The 21157-nt window shown below is 37.7% G+C and overlaps 1 protein-coding gene across 1 annotated transcript in view; it reads right to left on the minus strand.

The window, feature by feature from the left end:
• LOC103533769 (cadherin-6) overlaps window positions 1-21157 on the minus strand; it is a 101087-nt gene that overhangs the window by 14689 nt on the left and 65241 nt on the right. Inside the window, exons 4-8 of the mRNA XM_030444812.1 lie at window positions 8148-8442; window positions 6500-6619; window positions 4221-4388; window positions 2575-2762; window positions 958-1211 (exon numbers count right to left, since the gene is read on the minus strand). Coding sequence (XP_030300672.1) covers window positions 958-1211; window positions 2575-2762; window positions 4221-4388; window positions 6500-6619; window positions 8148-8442 — 1025 coding nt within the window. The remainder of the gene's footprint in view (window positions 1-957; window positions 1212-2574; window positions 2763-4220; window positions 4389-6499; window positions 6620-8147; window positions 8443-21157) is intronic.

Below are 21157 nucleotides of genomic sequence, written 5' to 3' on the forward strand. Positions count from 1 at the left end.
GAAGTGCAGAGTTTTGATGGACTGGACTTTGATTAAACCTGAGTTGTTCTATTTTGATCTTAAGACTACTGCTGCATTTCCAAGTTGTCCAAGTCAGAGACATGCTGAAAACTGACATGGACTTAATATTGCTGCATTTTTTGTTTACTCCTCTTACTGTCTTGTCAGTAAAAATGAACTTTAATTGTAGCACGCAACTAATTAAAAGTTCTTTTATCCTCTACCCAGTATGATTTAGGAGCTCCAGTATGTTTTCATATGTACTGAACCTATGTACTTGTTAATTTCCAAAAAATGAAGGCTTAGGTGTAACTACTCCAAACTTAATACTTCCTGTAAGACTAGTTTATTGATTCACGGCAAGAGTAACTTATAGTTTGTCAGACTGATTCTTATCTTACTAACCTTACACTGATACAAGTGAGATCAATCTGTGTGTGCACACGAGCTGCTTTGAAGCTGTTATAATAATAATTATTATTATTGTTATTATTTTTAATTTACTATTGGCAGGTTATAGAAGGTAAATATGACTTCTGTTAAGCATGTCAGATGGGAGAAGAAAGTGATGGGTGTGCTGAATCACACACACACAACCAACATATAGCCAAGAGGATACACTGTGCTGCACTGGAAAATGTTAAAGGTGGAAGAAGGACACTAACATCTTCTTACTGCTCTGTTTGCAGTAAAATATCCCATGGCAAAAATAACCACATGCAATTGTCACTGAAGAGGATAGGATGTAATTCAAGATGCAAGAGCCATGCAGACAATCACACATACATAGATATGCTCAAGTGGGAGAAATCATTTGCTATCTACATTATTCCATATTTAAGTATACGTGAACAATCTTGTTGTTAAAAGTGGGTTTTTTGTGTGTATTCTGACATGCAAAAAACAAAATTAAAGATGTAAAAAATGTACACACAAGTGTAAATAGTCTATGCTTACTTGACAGGGTTCTTTGCAGCATCTGGATCCTGAGCAGTTACTGTTCCTATTACACTGTTTATCGGAACATCTTCTTTCACTTCCATTATATATGCTGGTCTGCTGAACACAGGGGGTTCATCTACATCCTCCACCTGAATTCTGACTGTAGCTGAGTCCTTGAATGGCCCCAGGTAGAGAAATCGAGGGTCCACATGAGTATTGGTAGCTTCCACTTTCAGGATATACAGGTTTTTATTTTCAAAGTCCAGTGCCTGGGAAGAGGAAAAAAACCCAAAAGTTTGAGAGGTCTATCGAGATCGCTGTAGCTTGCAGCCAGATGGTCCATATGAACAGGGGGGTGTCAAGGAGAGGTCTGTGCTAGCTAACAGGAGCCTAAACTGCAATTAAAATGCCAGCAGACAGGAGAGAAACAGAACTTTATGTCACTGATGATGCATTAAGAAAAAAAACACCTTTTCAAGAATTCTATACCTGGAACTCCTAAAAACCAATTAATCTTGCCTTCTCAAATAACCTTAACTCTTCATTCTTTGTATTCTATAATTTTTGGCAATTGCTGGTTTCTTGACTATGCCTTACCCCTAAGCACCACACATTAAAGAGGGGAAAATTTTCAGTGAGCTGCTTGTAAAAATATTGGCACTCCATCAGTGAAAGGAAACACCATGACACTTGGTGTCTGGATATCCAGGAGCAGCCACCAAGAAAAACATGATTTTGTGATAGGCTATGACTATATCACATGTTGTCAAAAGTATGAAGAAGCAGCATTTAGTGACTCTCTTCCAGAACTTAGAGAAATGTGGGGAAGAGAGTAGTTGCCCCGTTTTTCTATTATGTTGTGGAAGATTCACAGCTTTTGTCACCAACAGACAGAAATGCAAACAGAGTTAGACTGATATCATAATTAGCCCCTGGAAGGCAACTCTTAAAAAACAAGTAATGACAGGTGTCTTAGTGACATCAACAAGCACTGCATGTTTGGAAAATCTACACAATGTCTATCTAGTGTTGACTGAACTTGAACTGATAGAGAATGATATCTGTAACCTTATCAAGCTTGCCTGATAACCCACTGTAAACAACATTTGCCAAACCATTTCTGACAGCCAATGTGCAACCTAGTAGATGATGTCCACTGCAATCCAGCGAGGTGCTGTGATTCCTTTTTTTTTTTTCTAAAGCAAAAAGGCTGCTGCTGGATTCATTACATTTTCTCAAAATGTGAATTAAAAAGTAATTGTCTATGAACTTTAATACATTAGAGGTATGCAACACAGCATCTTCTGATAGCACAAAATAGGCAATGTGATACTGATTATTTATATGGTCTTATGACCTTTCTAGTGAATGAACAAACACTGTAGGTATCTCAGGGACAAAATCACTGTTGGATGGTGCTTCCTTGAGTTATTCTGTGATTATGTTCAGACTGCAGAATTTTTTTCTCAGCCTTGTTATCACTCCATAGATTATTTATTCAGATCCCTCAAAGTACGTGCATTGGTTTAGCAACACCACATGTTGCACTGAAAATGGGAAAAACACATTTGTGCAACATAAAGTTTTGACTGGCATTTCACAGGCTGGGATTAAGCATGTTAAAAAGTGCACCTTTTTGACTGTTATAATTCCTTCCTGTGTGTCCTTGTCTGTCGTAATTCCAAACATGTCATATCCATCCCCCTCCGTGATACTGTATTCAATCTCTGCGTTTTCATCCACATCAGCATCATTAGCTTTTATCCTGCCAACTGGTGAGGCAGGTGGTGTAGACTCAGGAGCTCTGAATTGATATGTGCCTACAGCAGACAGAGAAGGAAATCTGGTCAGTCTCATGGTATTTTGGACACCATGTCCAAGCCCACTATCCATTCTGGGCATGTACAGATGAGCTACTGTGTCTTCAGGACTTCCTGGGGCAACAGTCTTCAGCTTCTACCTTACTTTCGCTGGGATTAAACATAACTTATTTTTTTATCTCTTTTCTAGCATGAAGAATGGGCATTTTGTTTTCCTAGATACATGTATCTTTAGCAAAATGTGTCCCTTTCTAGACATTACCAGGGTCTCTGTCGAACATATCAAAATTATATATGAAAAATATCCCGGGGCCAAAAGACAAATCTTAATAGCTGCCAAAGGCCAAGGCAGCTTAATAACACTAAAAACAAATTCAGCCCAAATGCCTGTTAATAATGTGCTACATTGAATTATCTGAAGAAACTACTTGGGGACTGTTGGTGTTATGAAGCTGTAACTTTGGCTTTTAGATTGAAGACACTTATGTCCAGAGATGTATAATTAACTCATTAGAGTCAAAGTGCTACATTCTTTCTTAAGTTGGTCTAATTTAAATGGAAACACTTTCCCCACAGCTAAGAACAGACTTTGAACTTAAATGACAAGTTGCTTCCAATAACTTTCCCAGTGACTTAACTGCCAAAGCTTGCTGATTTGCCTGATAGTATCTGCAATTATTTTCTCTAACAGATGCACTTGACTTTGACACAGACTGACACTGTGATACACACACATCATGCACAGAGTACTGGTTAAACAAAGCAGGAAAGAAGACGGCACAGGGCAGAAAAGAAAGAAAGGAAGGAAGGAAAGAGAGAGAAGTGGATGAACACTGAATCACTTATGGCCATGAATGGTCATTAATAGGAATTACTTCCTAAGAGATCTGGCTCAAGTGATTCCCTTAAATATCACACAGATATCTACCAAATCGTTCAAGACAGGGGAAGGAAAATAGCCAGAAATATCTGTCTTTGTTTCTGTATGCAAAGCACATAGAAAAATCTACAGAAGCACATGCTTCTTGGGTATAGGTATTCATTTTAATAGAATTTCTCCTGGGATCATTTTATGCGATTAATTATGCTTCAAAACTTAAATATGTTAGACTGGAATAGGTATCTTAAAATGCAGTCAAACGCAAGGTCTACTAGACATAGTATTGATCAAGAAATACATATTATATCTGTCAAACCATTTAATAAGTAGGAAAAACAATGCTTCTGTACATTAATTCACTTCTCAGACTATCTACTGCATCTGGAATAAAAATATTAAAGATTTGTATCCCTGTTAACTGCAATTAAACATAGCAAGCATATTGCTTGCTTTTTTCTTTCTTAAAGGGAGCCTGATACTCAGTAAGTTCGTGACACTAGAAAAAAATAACTGAGGTGAAAAAACCCACTATTTTTATCCCTTTTAGTGTGAAGACACAGAATGCAAATATTCCATACTCTGGGGGAAGCGAGGAGGGTTGTCGTTTACGTCAGTCAATGTGATGTTCACGGTGGTGGTTCCTGACAATCCTCCCATCTGGCCTCCCATGTCCTTAGCCTGGATGACCACTTGGTACTGCTCCCTATTTTCACGGTCCATGTTCAGCAGAGCAGTTTTAATAATGCCTGAAAACATGAAAATTAAACAGTTTACAAGTAAGGTACTGACTTTAATGGAAATTCTTACAAAAAAACCCTCCATGGCCTAAAGAACAAAACAATCTTTGAGTAATAAGTAAACTTTGCCCAGGACAAATATTTCCTGTTATGAGATGGCATGTTGAATTACAGAGTTGTTACAGGCTACCTCAAGCTGCTGCCTATATGACAGACATAATATCGGTGGCATTCCCAGAAAGCTGTTCTACCTATTTTTGAGCAGTCTTATTCTACATAGCTATTACCCCCTTTCAGTTTAATGCTAAAGTCTCCCACTGAGAAAGGGACTTTTGTTCATTATAATGTGCTCCACATTTTCTCTACTTTTCCTTTTTTATTTTGACAGATGTGTCAAAAAACCCCCAAAAGCTAACTTCAACAAGACATCATTAAGGGGGCAGTACAAAAACATTCAATGGGAGAAGAGAAATTAATTAAGAAAATTATGAGCATCCAAGCATGCCCAATACATATATTTCTATTTCTACAATGATTGAAATGATTTTGCCAATCACTTCCCTTTTCAAAGCCACAAATAACAGTTATGAGACCAATTCCTATTGAAATTTAAAGATTCAAATTTACCGTGAAGAAAAAGGTTTGCATTCTGGTCTCTTCAGGCTAAAAGATAACTCTTTTGTAGGCAAAATGGGTGAAATTCAGGTAGCAAAATCACTGACAAAATACACAGCAGCTTTGACAGAGACTTATTTCACTCTGGGAGTTTTGCAATTGATTTCCATAGCAGAAAGATCAAGCCTGTGGCTTACCTTTCTTCCTCTCTGTGCTCCCTACAACCCTCTTGCTAAAAGATTATTACTGGTCAACTTCCAGCTACATCATCCTCATAACTCTAGACAGAAGAACACATAGTGTACTGTCCAAGTCAGAATGAGTGAAAAAATTCCAGCCTGTAGTATCTCATACCTTATGCTCAAAGGGCTACTCCCTTTGATCTTAGCTCTCCCTCTCTTTAGAATCATGTATATTTTTCTTATGTACATGTTTTCCTTTGAGATATCTAATCTCTCCCTTCTTTTCCCCGCCTGAGTCTCCAAGATTTATTTAAGAAACAATGGTAAAACCTGATTAATTGTTTGGGATAATGAATTTCTTTCCTGTAAGGATACAGAGGTCTACCAATTTCTCTAGCTTCCAGCTAATATCCAGGGATAATATGGAGTTTCTTATCATAGAATGTTAAGTTGGAAGGGACCTCAAGGATCATCAGGTCCAATGATTCTAATACTACTGTTTATATGAGATGTCTCAGCACCTGGTTCTTGAGATCCTCTGTTTCTTGTTGGAGAAGTTTGTTATGTATCCTGAGAAAAGACTATCCCTGTAGTCAGATAGTCAATGGTATAGAAGATTCAGTCAGCAAGAATTCATATGTTTTACATGCACAGGTTCCAAAGCTATCTGTTAGTCAGCCCATAAAACATTCCAGTCACTGTCTATAATTTAAACATCTTCCAAAAACAGAACTCAGAAGTTTAGGATTCTATTTGTGATCTTCTAGCATAGCGCAATAGCCAATTTTACCTCTTCTATCATTATTCTTAATTAAGATTTCTTACACAAAATTAGCATTAAAATGATATGTTACAGATGTACAGAAATGATAATTACTTTAAACAGGTTTTGAAGAAGAAGAAGGAGAGAAAAAAACCTCACCACCCTCCTGAATAAATCCTCAGTCTTAATTTAGCCATTATGAAGATCTATGAGGTTTAAGCACTTTTTTTCCACACCCACCTCTTTCTCTTTTTCTTCTAAAAGCCAACCTATTTGGTGTAATTTAAGCATTCATGGCAGTATCTGTACCCACTGCTTGTTGAAAATGATTGAAAACTGGTTCACATCCAGTACTAATTGTATTTATTAGACTGTGCTGGTGAGATTAAAACAACGTAGGTGTCATGTTTACAGATATATAGCTCTATTAAGTTTGTCAGATTTTGCACTGAATAAAATGCAATCTCTTTGAAGTTTTTGTCTAATATGTCCTATCTTGGCTTAGCATGTCATTTTGAATTATAGATGTTGTCACAAAATGACAGATAAGGTCTCCTGACCTGTCTCAGATTCAACAGAGAAATATGGTTGTCCCTGGAGAATGCTGTAGACAACTTTGGCACTGTTCCCATATGTAGGATCATCAGCATCAGTTGCGGTGACTTGCACAACAAAGGTACCTGTAATGACAAATTAAAGAAAAATAAAAATCCAAAGGCTTTTTGCATGGTCAGGACACTTTATCATGTAGCAAAAGGATAGCTCAGGTCAAACATATGGCAAAAATTTAGAGATATTCTAATTTTCTGGAAGTTTCTTTGTTCATAAGTAACATAGATACAGAAGGAAAATGATTGCTGTCTTATACTCAGTTCATTAAAATATACAGTTATTGATTGTATATATATTTTTTTTCATTATATTTCTTATGAAGAAACCAGAAACCCACTCTTTCCCAGCTACTAAAGACACTGAGAGTTTGAATCTAGGTCAAGGATAAACTATTGCAAATTTACTCATGCTCGTGAGGTGTTTGACATAGGAATATAGAACTGTTTTTTTCAGGTGTCTTCAAAAGAAAGAAATGCTGTTGAATCTTAGGCAAAGTGTTAACAAAAATTTAAAATATCAGCTTAGGTTTTGGCATTTTAAACAGATATGTGAAGGAAGTATTCACTTCACATATTAAAACGTGAATATTAGGTTCTCTCTTCAACAGATGAGGTTTCATCCATGTGACAAGCCCCATGAATGAGAGGAGAGAGTATGGCCCAAAGTCTTTATTCTCATATTGCTTGATCTTTATTTTAATCTCCTTCTTGATTAAGATTAATTAATGCTTCTCTCCTTAGATACTATTTCAGATTAGAAATGTGTTTCTTGTGGTTTAAGCATCCATTGCTCTCTGACAAAAAAATCAAAATGACCTCCCTAACATTCAGAGAAAAATAATTAAAACCTATTTTTTCTCTGGAAGATACAGTCTTGAAATTATGTTTCAAGGAAGTTGTGTTTTTGTTTTGTGGGGGTTTTTTTAAATTTATTGATTGATTTTTACACCTTCAGACATTTTAAATATGTAGAAATATTTCAGTGGACTTCAGTGGACTTCTGTGCTTTTTCCTACTGCACAAAAAGAGCAACAAATGTAGGAAGTTGATGGCATATCTCAGAATCAGTGATGAGTAGACTCAGGTGACAGTTTTCACTCCTGAAGTGTGTGCAACCACATCTGCACCTACACTTTTCCATTTTCTTTTAAACTTCCTGAACTAAACAAGGGTGGTTAAACAGTTCTAGGGGTGGTTTGGACACACTTAGGTGACCACAGATTACCATATTATCACATTCCTACTACATAATGCTAACAACACATATTAAACACTCTACAGGTATCATCTAACAGTTTATCTCAGTTCACTTTTACAGGGAGTTAAACTAGAGTTATTTATAACTTGCATTATTTGTCGTACAACAGAGGGAGTGGGTTTCACTCAGCTGATGTCTCTGATTCCAACAAACTGTTCTCACTGTTTTTGAGGAGTTAGATGTGTGGGGTTTTTTAGTGGTTAAGGTGTTTTCACTCCAGACTCAAACACTGGATATATTCAGTGGATGCACCCAGTGCCTGTAAACTTTGGACCCTTCATTAACTCCACACAGAGAACCCAGATCACACACTGAAACCAATTATTAGTTAGCACCTACCAATATCTGACATCTCAGGAATGCTGGCATTGTAAACATCCTTGGTAAACATTGGCTCATTGTCATTGATATCATGGATCTTAATGATGAATTCAGACTCTGGTTCCACTGGTCTTCCAGTCCTTCTGTTTATAGCCTGGGCACGGAGTATGTATACAGGCTTTTCTTCCCTGTCTAGTCTCTTTGTGGCCTGGATGTCACCAGTGTTTTCATTGATAATGAAGAGGTCTCCTGCTCCATCTCCAGAAAGGATGTACTTAAGTGATCCATCTCCTTTATCCTGGTCTGAATGCAGCTGGTGGGGAAATGGGAATACAAAAAAAGAAGAAAGGAAAATAATTGGGACACAATTCTAGATACTTTAACAAATACCATACTTTGCTATTATTAATACTCAGCCCAAAGTCTGTACACTGCTCTTGGGAAATGAGATCATACCACATTAGAAGCAGTGAATTGATACAGTTGAGTCTTGTGGAACTGAAACATCCTGCAATATTATAATAAACTGCTGGAGAGAAAAACATGAACTGAAGTTGCAGATGAATTTCCCAACCTAAGCACAAATCAATCAGATCTAAATGCTGGTGGCTGAGGTTGAACCCTAGAAATATGTGAAAAAGAGAGGTCCTACAGTGGAAAAACATTGGATTCAGGAACTTTAGTAAGCAAAGAATTAAAAAGTGGCCAGGACAGCCACTTCATAAGTTTAAAGTCTGGGTGTTTTGTCCTGTGAACATTACATAATGTACTGCATAGTATACAATGTAATAACATGCTAAATTCATGAAGAGGAGAAACATGCATTCGCAGATGCAGAAAACTGAGTTGAGTCAGGCAAGCATACTAGAACATAACAGCACTGGCAGCTGCCTCATATAAAGGGATAAGGACCAGGCTGAAACACGGCAGGGGCAAGGGAAAGAAGAGTGACGGTAATTAGCCTACAAAACATGATCTCCCAAACCATCATCTTTTTTTTCTGCCCAGAAGATTTTTGAGTCTCTCAAAATGTTCTCTAGCGCACACACACAAGGTATGGTCAATTCAGTCAGACTCTCATGGCTGTTGCCTTGATAAAGGCTTATTTATCCCTCCTCATCTTAAAATCAAAGCTAATCAAGTACAATTTATTTTGTTGCTACATTAGAGAGAAAAAAAAAAAAAAAAGAAACATTAAAATAGCTTCTAAAGTCAGGGTATAGGTGATGAAAATAATGAGAAAAATTAATCTCTTAGGTGGCAGATTCATGGAAATTTTTGATTTTGTAGGAAGATGTGTTTATCAGTCACTGTCCTGGTTTCATGGGAACTGCATCATAGACCAAACATGGAGGACAGGCTATTAGGTGCCCTGAGTCAGCTGGGAAGTTGTCAGGATAGCTGACCCAATCTGACTGACAGGTGTATCCCACATAACTTAAGTCATGTTCATTATAAAAAATGGAGGTGAGCTGGAAAAAAATGAGCTGGAGCCCCTCCCTCTTGGTCTGTTGCTTCCTCTGCTATTCTTGAGGACAAAGTTGAGTATGAGTTTGTATACTTCCTGTTGGTGCTTGTATTACTTCTGTTATTTCATTGTATCTGTTTATATTTCAACTCAAAAGGCTTTTCTTCTCTTCTCGATTCTTCATAGCTGGAGAAGGGACATTGGGTGAATTGCTTGAGTTTAGACCTGGATATGGGCTAAATGAAAACACCCACACTCTCTCAACCAGCTTTTTGAGTCTCTTTTTGTGCATAAAAAAACCCAAAACTTGTTTGACTGTGTGGCAAAATACTTGACATTACTGGGTGGCATACTTTGTAGAAGAGAAAGATTTGTAGGTTGAAACAATCTAGAAAACCTTCATGTAGGCTTTACCAATGCCTGGCTATGTTCATAGCACTCTGGAAGGGCAGCCCCCAGCGTGATAATGTTTTGGTCAATGTTTTGGGCTTCATCCAACTTTCTGCCTAGAGCAATGCTATGCTGGCAGCCTATTGACAACCTGCTTGGTGGCTCAGTGCTTCACAGTGTGTGCTTATGCCTATGATCCCTACACAAAGCATGTTCCATGCAACAAACCTGCCTTTAAGGGCAACACTCTTTGTCACCACATGTTCCAAAAGTGTCTAATAACACAAAACTGTAGAATATTTAACTATTAGCAGATGTGCTGAGGCATTCTTCTTAATTTTCTCCTAAGGAAAAAAATGGGCATTCCATGAAATTTTGCACAGAGCCTCTTTTCTCTTGATAATAAGAACACCAATAAGTAGCTGGTATGGAGCATTTTTCAAAAGCAGATTTCAAAACCCTTCATAAAAGGGTTGTTAATTTGTTCTGTTGACTATTTGTTCTGTTTTTTTTTTTATAAAAAAAGCATAGAAAACTGAAGTTTGTCAGCGGGCTAGTCTTGGAATATGAAACTGATTCTTGGAACTCGGGTCTCCTGAGTGCCACTCAGTTGGCCAGTACACTCAATACACAGGGCCTAAAGGATTTATGTAAATTACTAGGTATTAACCTCAGCCTCTGAAAAATATGTGTTAGACTTGTTTGCTAAAAAGTCACACTAGAAGTCTACTGAGGGAAATAATTTCAAATAGATATTTGAATATAATTTTCCTCAAAGGCAACCTGCAACAGAAAAGGCACAAAAATAATTTTGTCTTTAAAACTGTGTACTTTTTATTATTGTTTCACATCAAAAATTCAACTTCTGTTGCCTTGAAAGCCTCTTTAACATATTGGGACAAAAACAGCCCTCAGTCATGATCATTAATGCATATGAATCATGGAATAGTGCTGTTGTGAGACTTCTTACAGGCTGAGCTCCCAGACCTGTTTTTTTTCATCATTTTAATTAAATCTGGCTTCAATGAACAAGGTAGCAAAGAAAAGGTCAAGCTAGAAAAGGTGTTGGAACCACCGGGAATTGCCTTCTATAATATCCTTTACGTAGCCCAGGCCACCTAAAGAGCTAAAATTAATACTATGTGCAATTTTTTTCGCGTCCAAATTTTATGAAATTTCCACTCATTCTCCTCAACTAATCCACCCATATAAAATCAGCTGTGACTTTGGATATAAAGATAAAGTAGATACCAGTGTCATGACTCATCAATTTTAAGGATGAAGTGATCTACCTCCAAGGTTGAATCTGTAGCTCATCTGCAAAAGTATTAACTCTGGAAAATAAACATTTTTCTAACAAGATCATTTCCTTACTTTTACAGCTTGCGTAAGACATGACAGAACAAACTAAGTGCTTAGTTGGTGAGGGTGTATGTGAATCATTTAGTGTGAGAGTGAGACCTGGGGGAGGTCATGTGCAATGTCCCAGTGTATATTACATAGAGTTAAGGGTGGCTCAGTGACTGCTCTTTAAACTAGCACTGAATTTACTGTGTGTCACCATGTGTGGTCTCAATAACCTGGTTCACAAAGGGTCTCAAAAGGTATAATTACAATCTGTTTGATTTCAGTAAAGTACAATAGATCTCTAACTGCGTGCTGTCAAGGTATTCGTAGGATGGGCCTTTATCATAACACCAGCATCAGTGGCTTAACAGCAAGGTAATAATTGTTTGGATCTTTTTCACTTTTATTCATAAATAGTTTTTTTTATATATTGGAAAAAACAAGCAGATCTCTAGTATCTAAAGTTTCATCCAGATGATAAATTTGCAACATTCAGTTATGAGAAAAGTATTTTAAAAATCCAGTTTATTATCTGTTCTCAACTGTTTGCTTAGTTGAAAAATTTTATCCAGAAACAGATAATTATTTATTTTATTTTTTGAGTGTCAGTTTATCTAAGAAGCAATATTTTGTTCATGTGACCCAGGTGAGGGGGAAAATTTTATTGTGACCAGATTAAATAAAAAAAAAACCCAAATAAATTAAAGGAGAAACAAATGGCGCATGTCAAGGCTAAAAGAAGGGACTGGAGGCAAGATGCACTTAAAGTACCGTTGATTGTTTTGTGTATAAAACTTAACAATATTGTCAGGTTATGAGGGTAAAGTGAGTAGTAATAATAAATCTCCTTTTCTTTTAAGCTGAAATTATTTTTTGCTACCCAACTACCTAATTACAAGGGAAGATTGCTGCTAAGACATACATGTATAAATTTAACTGCAGGTACTTTTAGCAGGACTGACTTGAGCCAACATAAGATATTCTAGTTTCACTCTGTGTGTTGCAAAATGTCACTCCATGTTGCAAAAGAATGCTCATTATTCTGTGCATAAAGTTGGTCACATAAATGGGCCATGGCAAGCAGTTATGAGGTAGAATAAAAATGTCTTGGGACACATTGCTCATGTTATTTGGGCTCTATTATATTTACTATACCAAAAGAGAAAGTTATTCAGCCAAAGGTTTTCCAGACAACAAGAAAAGGCAGATATGGCATTCACTTAAATTGGTGACTGAACTGAGTAACACCCCAAATGTAAGTAAAATTGTCAAGAAATAAGTCTGTGCAATAAAAAGTAAATGCACCAGCAATTGTATGATATTAATATTATAGTAAATTGATTCATTCAGAATTTAATCTGGACACTTTTGGAAACTGTCCATCAATCACTGGCTAAGGCTGAAGATGGATGACAAATTAAAGATTTTACTATGCCCTAGGCATACTTTCACTCGTTTTACTTTAATACCACTATTAAGTGAACCATCTGGCTTGCTTTTAATGACTTACACACAGCTAAAAGCTGTCCAGCCTCTGTCTTTCTTCTGCCCTCTCTTCCAAAACATCCTGTCCCAAAACATTCAAACACAGCTGTGTGAAAGCAAGTAAGGCTTTATGCCCCCAGGGAGAGATGGGCATGCAGGACTGCAGCATTACCTACCTGTATTTGACAGTCTTCTTCTTGTCACATAAATAATTACTTTAGAAGGAGAAATGTTTGTGTGTTTGGTTTGGTTTGGTTTGATTTTTCAAATTAACCATAATCTGGAGTAGCCTCCTTCCTGTGCTTTTACAATAGGACTATGAACTTATATAGCATGAAAACAACAGACCCAAGGAAGAAATTCTTTACAGAGAGGGTGATCAGGAATTGGAAGGGGATGCCCAGGGAGGTGGTGGATGCTTTGTCCCTGGAGGTTTTAAGAAGAGACTGAATGTGGCACTCGGTGCTAACTATGGTGGTAGTGGATCACGGGTTGGCCTTGATGATTCCAGAGGTCCTTTCCAGCCTGGATAATTCTATGATTCTAAGTCATGAGCTACACTCCAAAGTGTTGGCAGCACTTAAAAAAGGAGTGAGAGAGCACTTAAGCAGAGGGCTCAGATTTGGTCAGGGCAGGGCTGCAGAGAGCTGGAGATGAGCTCTGCTGCAGCTTCCCCTTGTCAGGGCCTGACACGGAGTCCTGGGCCTTGGGCAGGGTGAGGGAAGCCCTGGGCCTGGGCAGGGACAGTCAGGGCTGGCAGTGCCACAGGGCACTTTTCTCACCATGCTAAAATCACCTTGATGTGAAACTGTGTGAAACAGCAGTACCAAACTGCAATGGAAGTCTTGATCCCATATATTTTAATCGCTAGGTCTAAGTGTCAGCTTTTTTGTGTGTGTTTAAATGGAGTACGTAGGAGAGAAGGAGCTTTCCTAGCATGCGTATTTGTAACAAGGTTGTACTGAAAATGTACTTTCATAACTGTGGTAGTTAAATTCCAAAAAAGCGAAATAGAAGGTTGTGGGTATTCTCCAGAATGAAATAACATCCCCCTTAAACTCACTCTATAACACTGATTTAAAGAGCATAGTTAATCTCATTTATGAAGTGGCTTTAGGTTATGCAAGATGGCTGTAAATTGCAGTTTAGCTCCCACTAATGTCCTATTGCTGGTTATAATACCTGGTAATTTGGTGAGTAAGATGTTTTCCCATCCACCCTGAAGACCAAGTTCTGTATCCTGCTGTCAATGTAACACCTGACTCAATGAATTTCAGAGCCATTACTGAAGCTCTGCAAAGATCAAAGTCAATTGACCTTGGGATGTACATAATGAGCTATGAACATGCAATTATTCAGAAATAAGCTGCCTATTGCATCTTACTATTTGTATTTATAAGAGGAACTTGGGATTCTGGGGTTGCTCTGGTCACATTTTTGTCCCCTAACACAGTAATGAAATGGAAGCCAATTGTCAAAATTAGTACGTAGGCAGTAGGTAGCTAACAAAGAGAATCACAGATTTACTCTTGGCAGTATTCATAGTACATAATTTCAGTCCAAATTGAAACAAACAGCAGTACTGTCTAGTAATGAACAAATTAAATCACCTCTATTGCTTGAAGTTACACAGTACAGTACTACAGCATTCAAAAAAGCTAAAACACTCAAAATGAAGCTGCTAATACTATAATAATGCACAGTGTCTTTTTCATTATTAATAATAACCTTGTATTCTTCCCTGTCTCTTTTGATGCACTGTACCCCTACATCACCACCCAGCCTCCTCAATGTCATAAACAGCATAATCAATACCATCATGTAATCAGCACCAAAGTTTTTGCTACACCTGGTGACTGTGTGAAAAAGGAAAATGACATTGGTTTTGTGCATTAGGTATTAAGCGTTTATGTATATTTTGCTGAAGCTTAAGTGTACACTTCTTCCTAATGTAGAAAAAATACCCCCCTAACACTTCATATATGTTCCACACATACGATATCACGTGCCATCAGGGCAAATACCTACAAAAATACTTTATTTCAAGTCATAAAAGATCCTCTTTTTCATGAAAAATATTTTGCAAGATCCACAGGAGGATCTAACATCTTCAGAACTGGCAGATTTTCTGTGGATGTGTGTGCCAAGCTCTTATGGCTTCAGTTATGCCAGGCTTTTGTTCTTTTCATGGTCCACAAAACACCTCTCTATCTGCTTTCACTTCTAACACGATGTGTCCTGCTCTCCCTCATATCACTTAGCCCACCAGCATGGTATTTTAAATTTCCTGCTCCAGCTTGTACCCTTGAAACCTCTGAACTGCAAAATGCTGTTCCTTCTTGTGTTCCCTAAATCCTGTATGGAGAGAAGACAGCATGAGCTGCAGTTGGTGGTGGGTTGTTATGTGCGTTTAGGGAACAGAAAGCTGACAGCCAAGGCACAGTGCTTATTTGCCTTATGCAGCTACTGTTCTTCCAAACTGTAAATGGAATTAATAGTTTTCTGACATCTTTATTACTCTATAAAACTTAATTGAAAGTGGTGAATATTAAAAAATATTTAGAGGAGATCAATAGAGAGAAATAGAGTCTAAAGTACTGAAGCTAGTTATCTACTAAGGTGAGAAATCAGGTCAGGACTTACGTATTTACTGTTAGGAACCTCTATTTCAAAAATTTAGCTTACATTTCTGATAAAAATGGGAGGACAGATGCTAAAAAGGGATTTGGAAGACAGCAGGCAAAAGGTGCTACAGCACCAGCACTTCTAACTTGGTGCTAGGAAAACTAGAAAAGTCATTCATTTCCATTCTTTTAATAACTGGAATTCCATTCCAATAAAGTAATTTGATTAAATGAAGTTTTATACATCCTCAAAAGAGTTGGAGAGCCAGAATCTGAAGTACAATTCAAAAACTGTCATTTAAAAAAGACAAGATATTTGACAAGATTAAAAAAGAAATGCAAACAGGCTGAGCCTTAACAGATCACAGCACCATAATTCCAGACATACAACTGTTCATAACAGCACTTCCACACAGGGGCTGTATTTAGGCTAATACAATAGGTGCTTAAAGTACATTCCTGTTTTTTTATATTATCTTATTAACCCAAGCTCTGCTTTCCTAAGCAATCACCAAACTTCATTTTTGGCTTTCTTGACCTTACAGATGTCATGCTTTATAGAGTACTTAGTTAACTATAGGAAGTAATAAATTTATTATTTTATGTATAATTACTCTACTATGGTTAATAAAGTAAACCAGAATATGTCTCAATGTAACAGATTCCTGACTGTTTGAGTTCATTAATGCAGTTTTAATTTGCTTACTTCCCATCATGACTAATCAAGAAAAAGGTGCAAAAGGTACCAGAGCCTATTTGAAGAAATCACTGCTCTGCTGATTAGAAAGAATCTTGTTTCCCAGATTAGCTGTGCTGTTCTTGTGCCCAGAATTATTTTCCTGTTTAAAAAACTTCCTCCCACATACATACATTCTTCTTCATCTAACATTTATATATAATTATCCCATATACTCTCATCATTTTTCATTGCTAGGCTACGAGCCTATGAACAGTCTTTGCTTGCAAAATAGGCACTTCTAAGTCCTTGGCTGGAATCCTGTGTACAACCCCAGCTCCTAGTTTTCAAGTAATGTGGATTCTAAAAAGAGACAGTGAAGAAAAGGCCAGATAAGAAAGGTTGATGATCCTAGTATTGTTTTCTTTAATTGCTGCATTTCAACAGGCCTTCTTTCTGTATGAATGGACACAGGTCTTTGAACATCAATGTTAATATTTTTTTATCTGTATTAGAAATCTGTATAAATATTTTCCATATTCATTGCCATATCAAACTAGCTGCTTCCTGTTCAAAACACCTCCAGATCAAAATACTCAGCTTTATCTCTTTCTCCTGCTATTTCTAACTTATGACTACTTGTTTATTTTTTTAAACAACTTTCATGAACATTGTATTTTTGTCCTGTTTCTATTCCATTTTTAAAATCACTCTTTTCTTCTTACAGATAGTATGGACATTAATAAATGTCAAGTCAGCACTGAGATCAACAAAAAAAATATTTAATCTGTAATGAATTTATGAAATAGAGCACTGAAGAACTATGAGATCTCTGTATTTTAAGGTATTGGTTTCTTTGGAGTTATTAGAAAATATACTATATTTTGCTTGTATTGTGCTTACTTTTTTAGTCTATAAGAATTTTTTTAGCATCACCAGAAATAATTCAAACTCTGTCTCATTTAGCTGTGGAATCTTATAATAATACATAACAGGTGTTGTTTTATATAACTTTTATATCTGCAGGCTACTTTGTTGAAAGAAACCATACCAGCTCTGATTCCATGGAATCAGGTGGTTTAGAAGGAATATTAAAATTCTAATAATAAGTATATAGGGATCTAATATTTGGACTATTAAAATGTAAATCGAATGTTTTGTTAAGATAACCACCTCGATGTATAATAGGCAAAGGGTAAAACAATAATGCCCCCTAGAGGCACGCTTTAACCAAAGTACTCATTCTTAACTTTCAGCTTGAGGTTTTTACACACACAAAAAAGCCATGAGATTCAAGGTGAAAAATAATACTGTATTGCACCTACTGCAGATGGAAGAAAAAAGTGAGATATCATATAGAAGTGTTCAGTAACAGCTGCATGACCTGAAAAAGAACTTGTCCTGATAGCAGGAACTACAGGAGGAATTAATTAAATATATACTAGAAAAAAACACCAGAGTGATACTATATTTCTGCTTCTTAAGAGTATGAAAATGTGAGTGAACTTTTTCATTCATGCTTAAAAGTAGAAGTGCCAGTCTATTCCTTGTAAATGAATGATACTAGGAAAAGCTAAAAGCAGTTGTGTTGCGGATCAACTTCAGAACATGAATGGGCCAAAAACCACTGAACACATTTCAAGATTCAAAAGCAATCAGGCACTCAAATACCAACCTGAAAATAAAAGATGGTGACTTTTGATTTAAAAATGAACAAAGAGAACATAGAAAAGGCACCAGACCACGGACAAGAGGCAAATTTCCCACTGGCTGAAAAAGGGGAAACACAACCCCCGCTTTTAAAATAAGAAGAAAAGAGATGATCCCCAGATCCCTGGGGTCTGCAGGCCAGTCAGTCTCATCTCTGTGCCTGGCAAAGTCATGGAGCAGATAATTCTAGAAACTATGCTAAGGTACATGGAAAATTAAGAGGTGATTGCTAACAAGACTTCAACAAGGGCACTTGTGCCTGAAAAATTTGGTGGCCTTTTATAGTAGGTTTCCAGTGTTGGTCTTCTAATTAGAAAGACTTGGACTTGATGGATGGAACACTTGGTGGATAAGGAATTGGCTGGATGGCCGCACTCACAGAATTGTGATCAACTGCTTGATGTCCAAATGGAGACCAGTGACAATTGACATTCCTCAGGGGTCAGTACTGGGACCAGAACTGTTTCACATCTTTGCTGGTGACATGCACAGTGGGATTAAGTGCACCCTCAGCAAGTTTGCTGGTGACACCAGGGTATGGTGTGGCCGACATGATGGAAGCCTTGTCAGGCTTGAGAGGTAGGCCCATGAAAACCTCATAAACCTCAACAATGCCAAGTGCAAGGTCCTGCACATGAGTCAGAGCAATCCCAAGTGTGATTACAGGCTGAGCAGAGAATGGATTGAGAACAATCCTGAGGAGAAGGACTTGAGGATCTTGGTAGATGAGAAGTTCAACATGAGCCAGCAACATGTGCTTGCAGCCCAGAGAGCCGACCATATCCTGGGCTGCATCAAAAGAAGTGTGAACAGCAGGTCAAGTAAGGTGGTGACCACACTCTACTCTGATGTCTTGTGACCTCACTTGGAGTACTGTGTCCAGTTCTGAAGTACTCAACTCAAGAAGGACATGGAGCTGTTGGAATAAGCCCAGAAGAGAGCCATGAAGATGATGAGAGGGCTGAAGAATACAGGCTGAGAGAGCTTGGGTTGTGCAGCCTGTAGAAAAGAAGATGTCCCCAGGGAGACCTTATAGCACCTACCAGTATCTGGTGTGGGCATACAGGAAAGCTGGGGAGGGACTTTCCACAAGGGCATGCAGTGACAGGACAAGAGGTAACGTCTTCAGACTGGAAGAGGGTAGATTTAGGTCAGACATTAGGGAGAAATTCTTTCCTTTGAGGGTGGTGAGACACTGAAACAAACTGCCTGGGTTGGATGAGGATGCACTCTGGCAGTGTTGAAGGCCAGGCTGGATGAGCTTTGAGAAACCTGATCTAGTGTAAGGTGTTCCTGCCCATGCAGGAAGTTTTGAAATGTTCCCGAAGGTTCTTTCCAAGCCAAATAATTCTATGATTTTAAATGTATGAAAATAAGAATAAACATCCATAGTCTGATGACTCACACCTTTATTACACGTTTCAAAATCAGAAGTGGTTTGTCTGACCTGAAGTTCGAACATGCAGCCACAGCTAATCAGCTTTGCAAAAAATCAATTGGAAAGTGTCAATCCTTTCAACATTGCCTAGGACTGATCAACTCCTTTCCATCTTGGGTTCCCAAACTGCTGCTGCTCTTCATTGTGATTAAACAGGGACAATGGTATAATATATTTTATCCTGCACTGTAGTGCCTCAAACTAGAAAACTCCTTATTCTTTTCCCCCTTCTCTCTAGGGCCAAGTCATTTTCAGATCTTAATGAATATTTAGCAAAGCTGCAAACTAGGTAAAGGTGTCTCCATGTACTACCAAGAAAACACTCAGCTCTTCTGTGGTAATGCAGCTCTATTTGTTCCTCCTGCAATTATCTCTAAGCTCAATTATAGCAGAAATTTTAAAAGTTTGCCTTCACAGAGACAAACAGGTCTTCATGTAAGGCAACGGGACTGTAGTGTCAACTCTGATCAGACATATGGGCCCTTGATTTTCATGTTCTTTTATCAGACTTACCACTTTTCTTTGAACTACTATGTAACAGTAAGAAAGATAGTCAGTCTTCCCTTTAGACTCTAAGGAACTCAAAACAATTCTGCCTGTGAGTAGTAACTGACCTCTCACTTAAAAAATAAAAAAATTCCTTTGTGTAGCCTTAATTTTACTGGTTTTACTTACAGCAGTTGGATTTCATTATGCCTTTGTCTGAAAGATAAAAGAGCACTCTTCAGCTAAACAGCAGTGATGGTAACAAAAGAGTATGGTACAGACTTCTGCAATTATTCTCACAAAAGCTGAAGACCTGGTTGTTCTCTTAAGGAAGGCCAAGGCACTTCAAAAGAAAAACAAACTGTTTTATGCTTTTTGGTCCATCTCTTTCAGCATCCAATATTTTCTTGTCATACTGACGATAATTCAGGGTTTTTAAAATGTGTGGCAGCAACAGCACCTGGTAGATCACAGAATCACAGAATCAGCCAGGTTGGAATGAACCTCTGAGATCATCAAGTCCAACCTTTAATCCAATAGATGTGAGGACTGGTTTTAGCTGAGGTATCAGCATTCACTTACTGAACAGCAAAAGGGACCAGACTCATCATACCCTTTCTCAGGTACTAAGAAAACCCTCTTACATGAACAGCCGAGCAGAAGATTGAGAGCTTAAAATTATTTTCTTAGCCAGTGCATCCATTTCAGTGATCAGGAATGAAAATTCAAGCCTTTGAATTCTTGGAAACCATAAAGAGCAGTACAAGTAATTCTGGTTTAGGGGACAGACTCTCTCTCATGACTGCAAATTTACCAACATAACTGAATAGTCAGCCATTGGATTAAGTGTGTGTCTTAAAGATTAAATGGGGAAATTAGTTTGAGGCATTAGTGATTATTTGCTTGGTATGAACGAAAAATAGAAACATGGAGTGAAATACATTTAAGTGTGGTGCTTTGACAAAACACAAGATATGTAAGGTAAAGATAGGCTTGTGGCTGTAAATGCAGGACTGGCAGGTTTTAATCCTGTTTCTGTCACAGTCTTCCAGTCTGATCTTTTTCAGATCACTATTTGATGCTTCTACCTTCTCCCTGAAGTAAAATGTGAGCTGTTAACAAGGTCCAGTTCTGTATGTAATGATTACAACATGATTTGAGAGCCTTGGGTGTAATTTGTTCCGTGTTAGTTTGTGGAAAGACTGAGGACTATTTAACCAGAGTAAAGATGAGCAATATTGTGCCTTTGCCACAGCCTGCTGCATTTAGAGAGTGGAGGCTGGCCTATTCCTAACCCTGCTGCAATGCCAGGAAACCTGATTGCCCTCAGGAATTTCCTATTATCCACTAGCTAAAGGTTACTGTCAGCCCAGGTTAGTGAAGGGATGGGGTCCATAGGGACGT

Source organism: Calypte anna, chromosome 2 (genome assembly GCF_003957555.1).
Source record: "Calypte anna isolate BGI_N300 chromosome 2, bCalAnn1_v1.p, whole genome shotgun sequence".
NCBI lineage: Eukaryota > Metazoa > Chordata > Aves > Apodiformes > Trochilidae > Calypte > Calypte anna.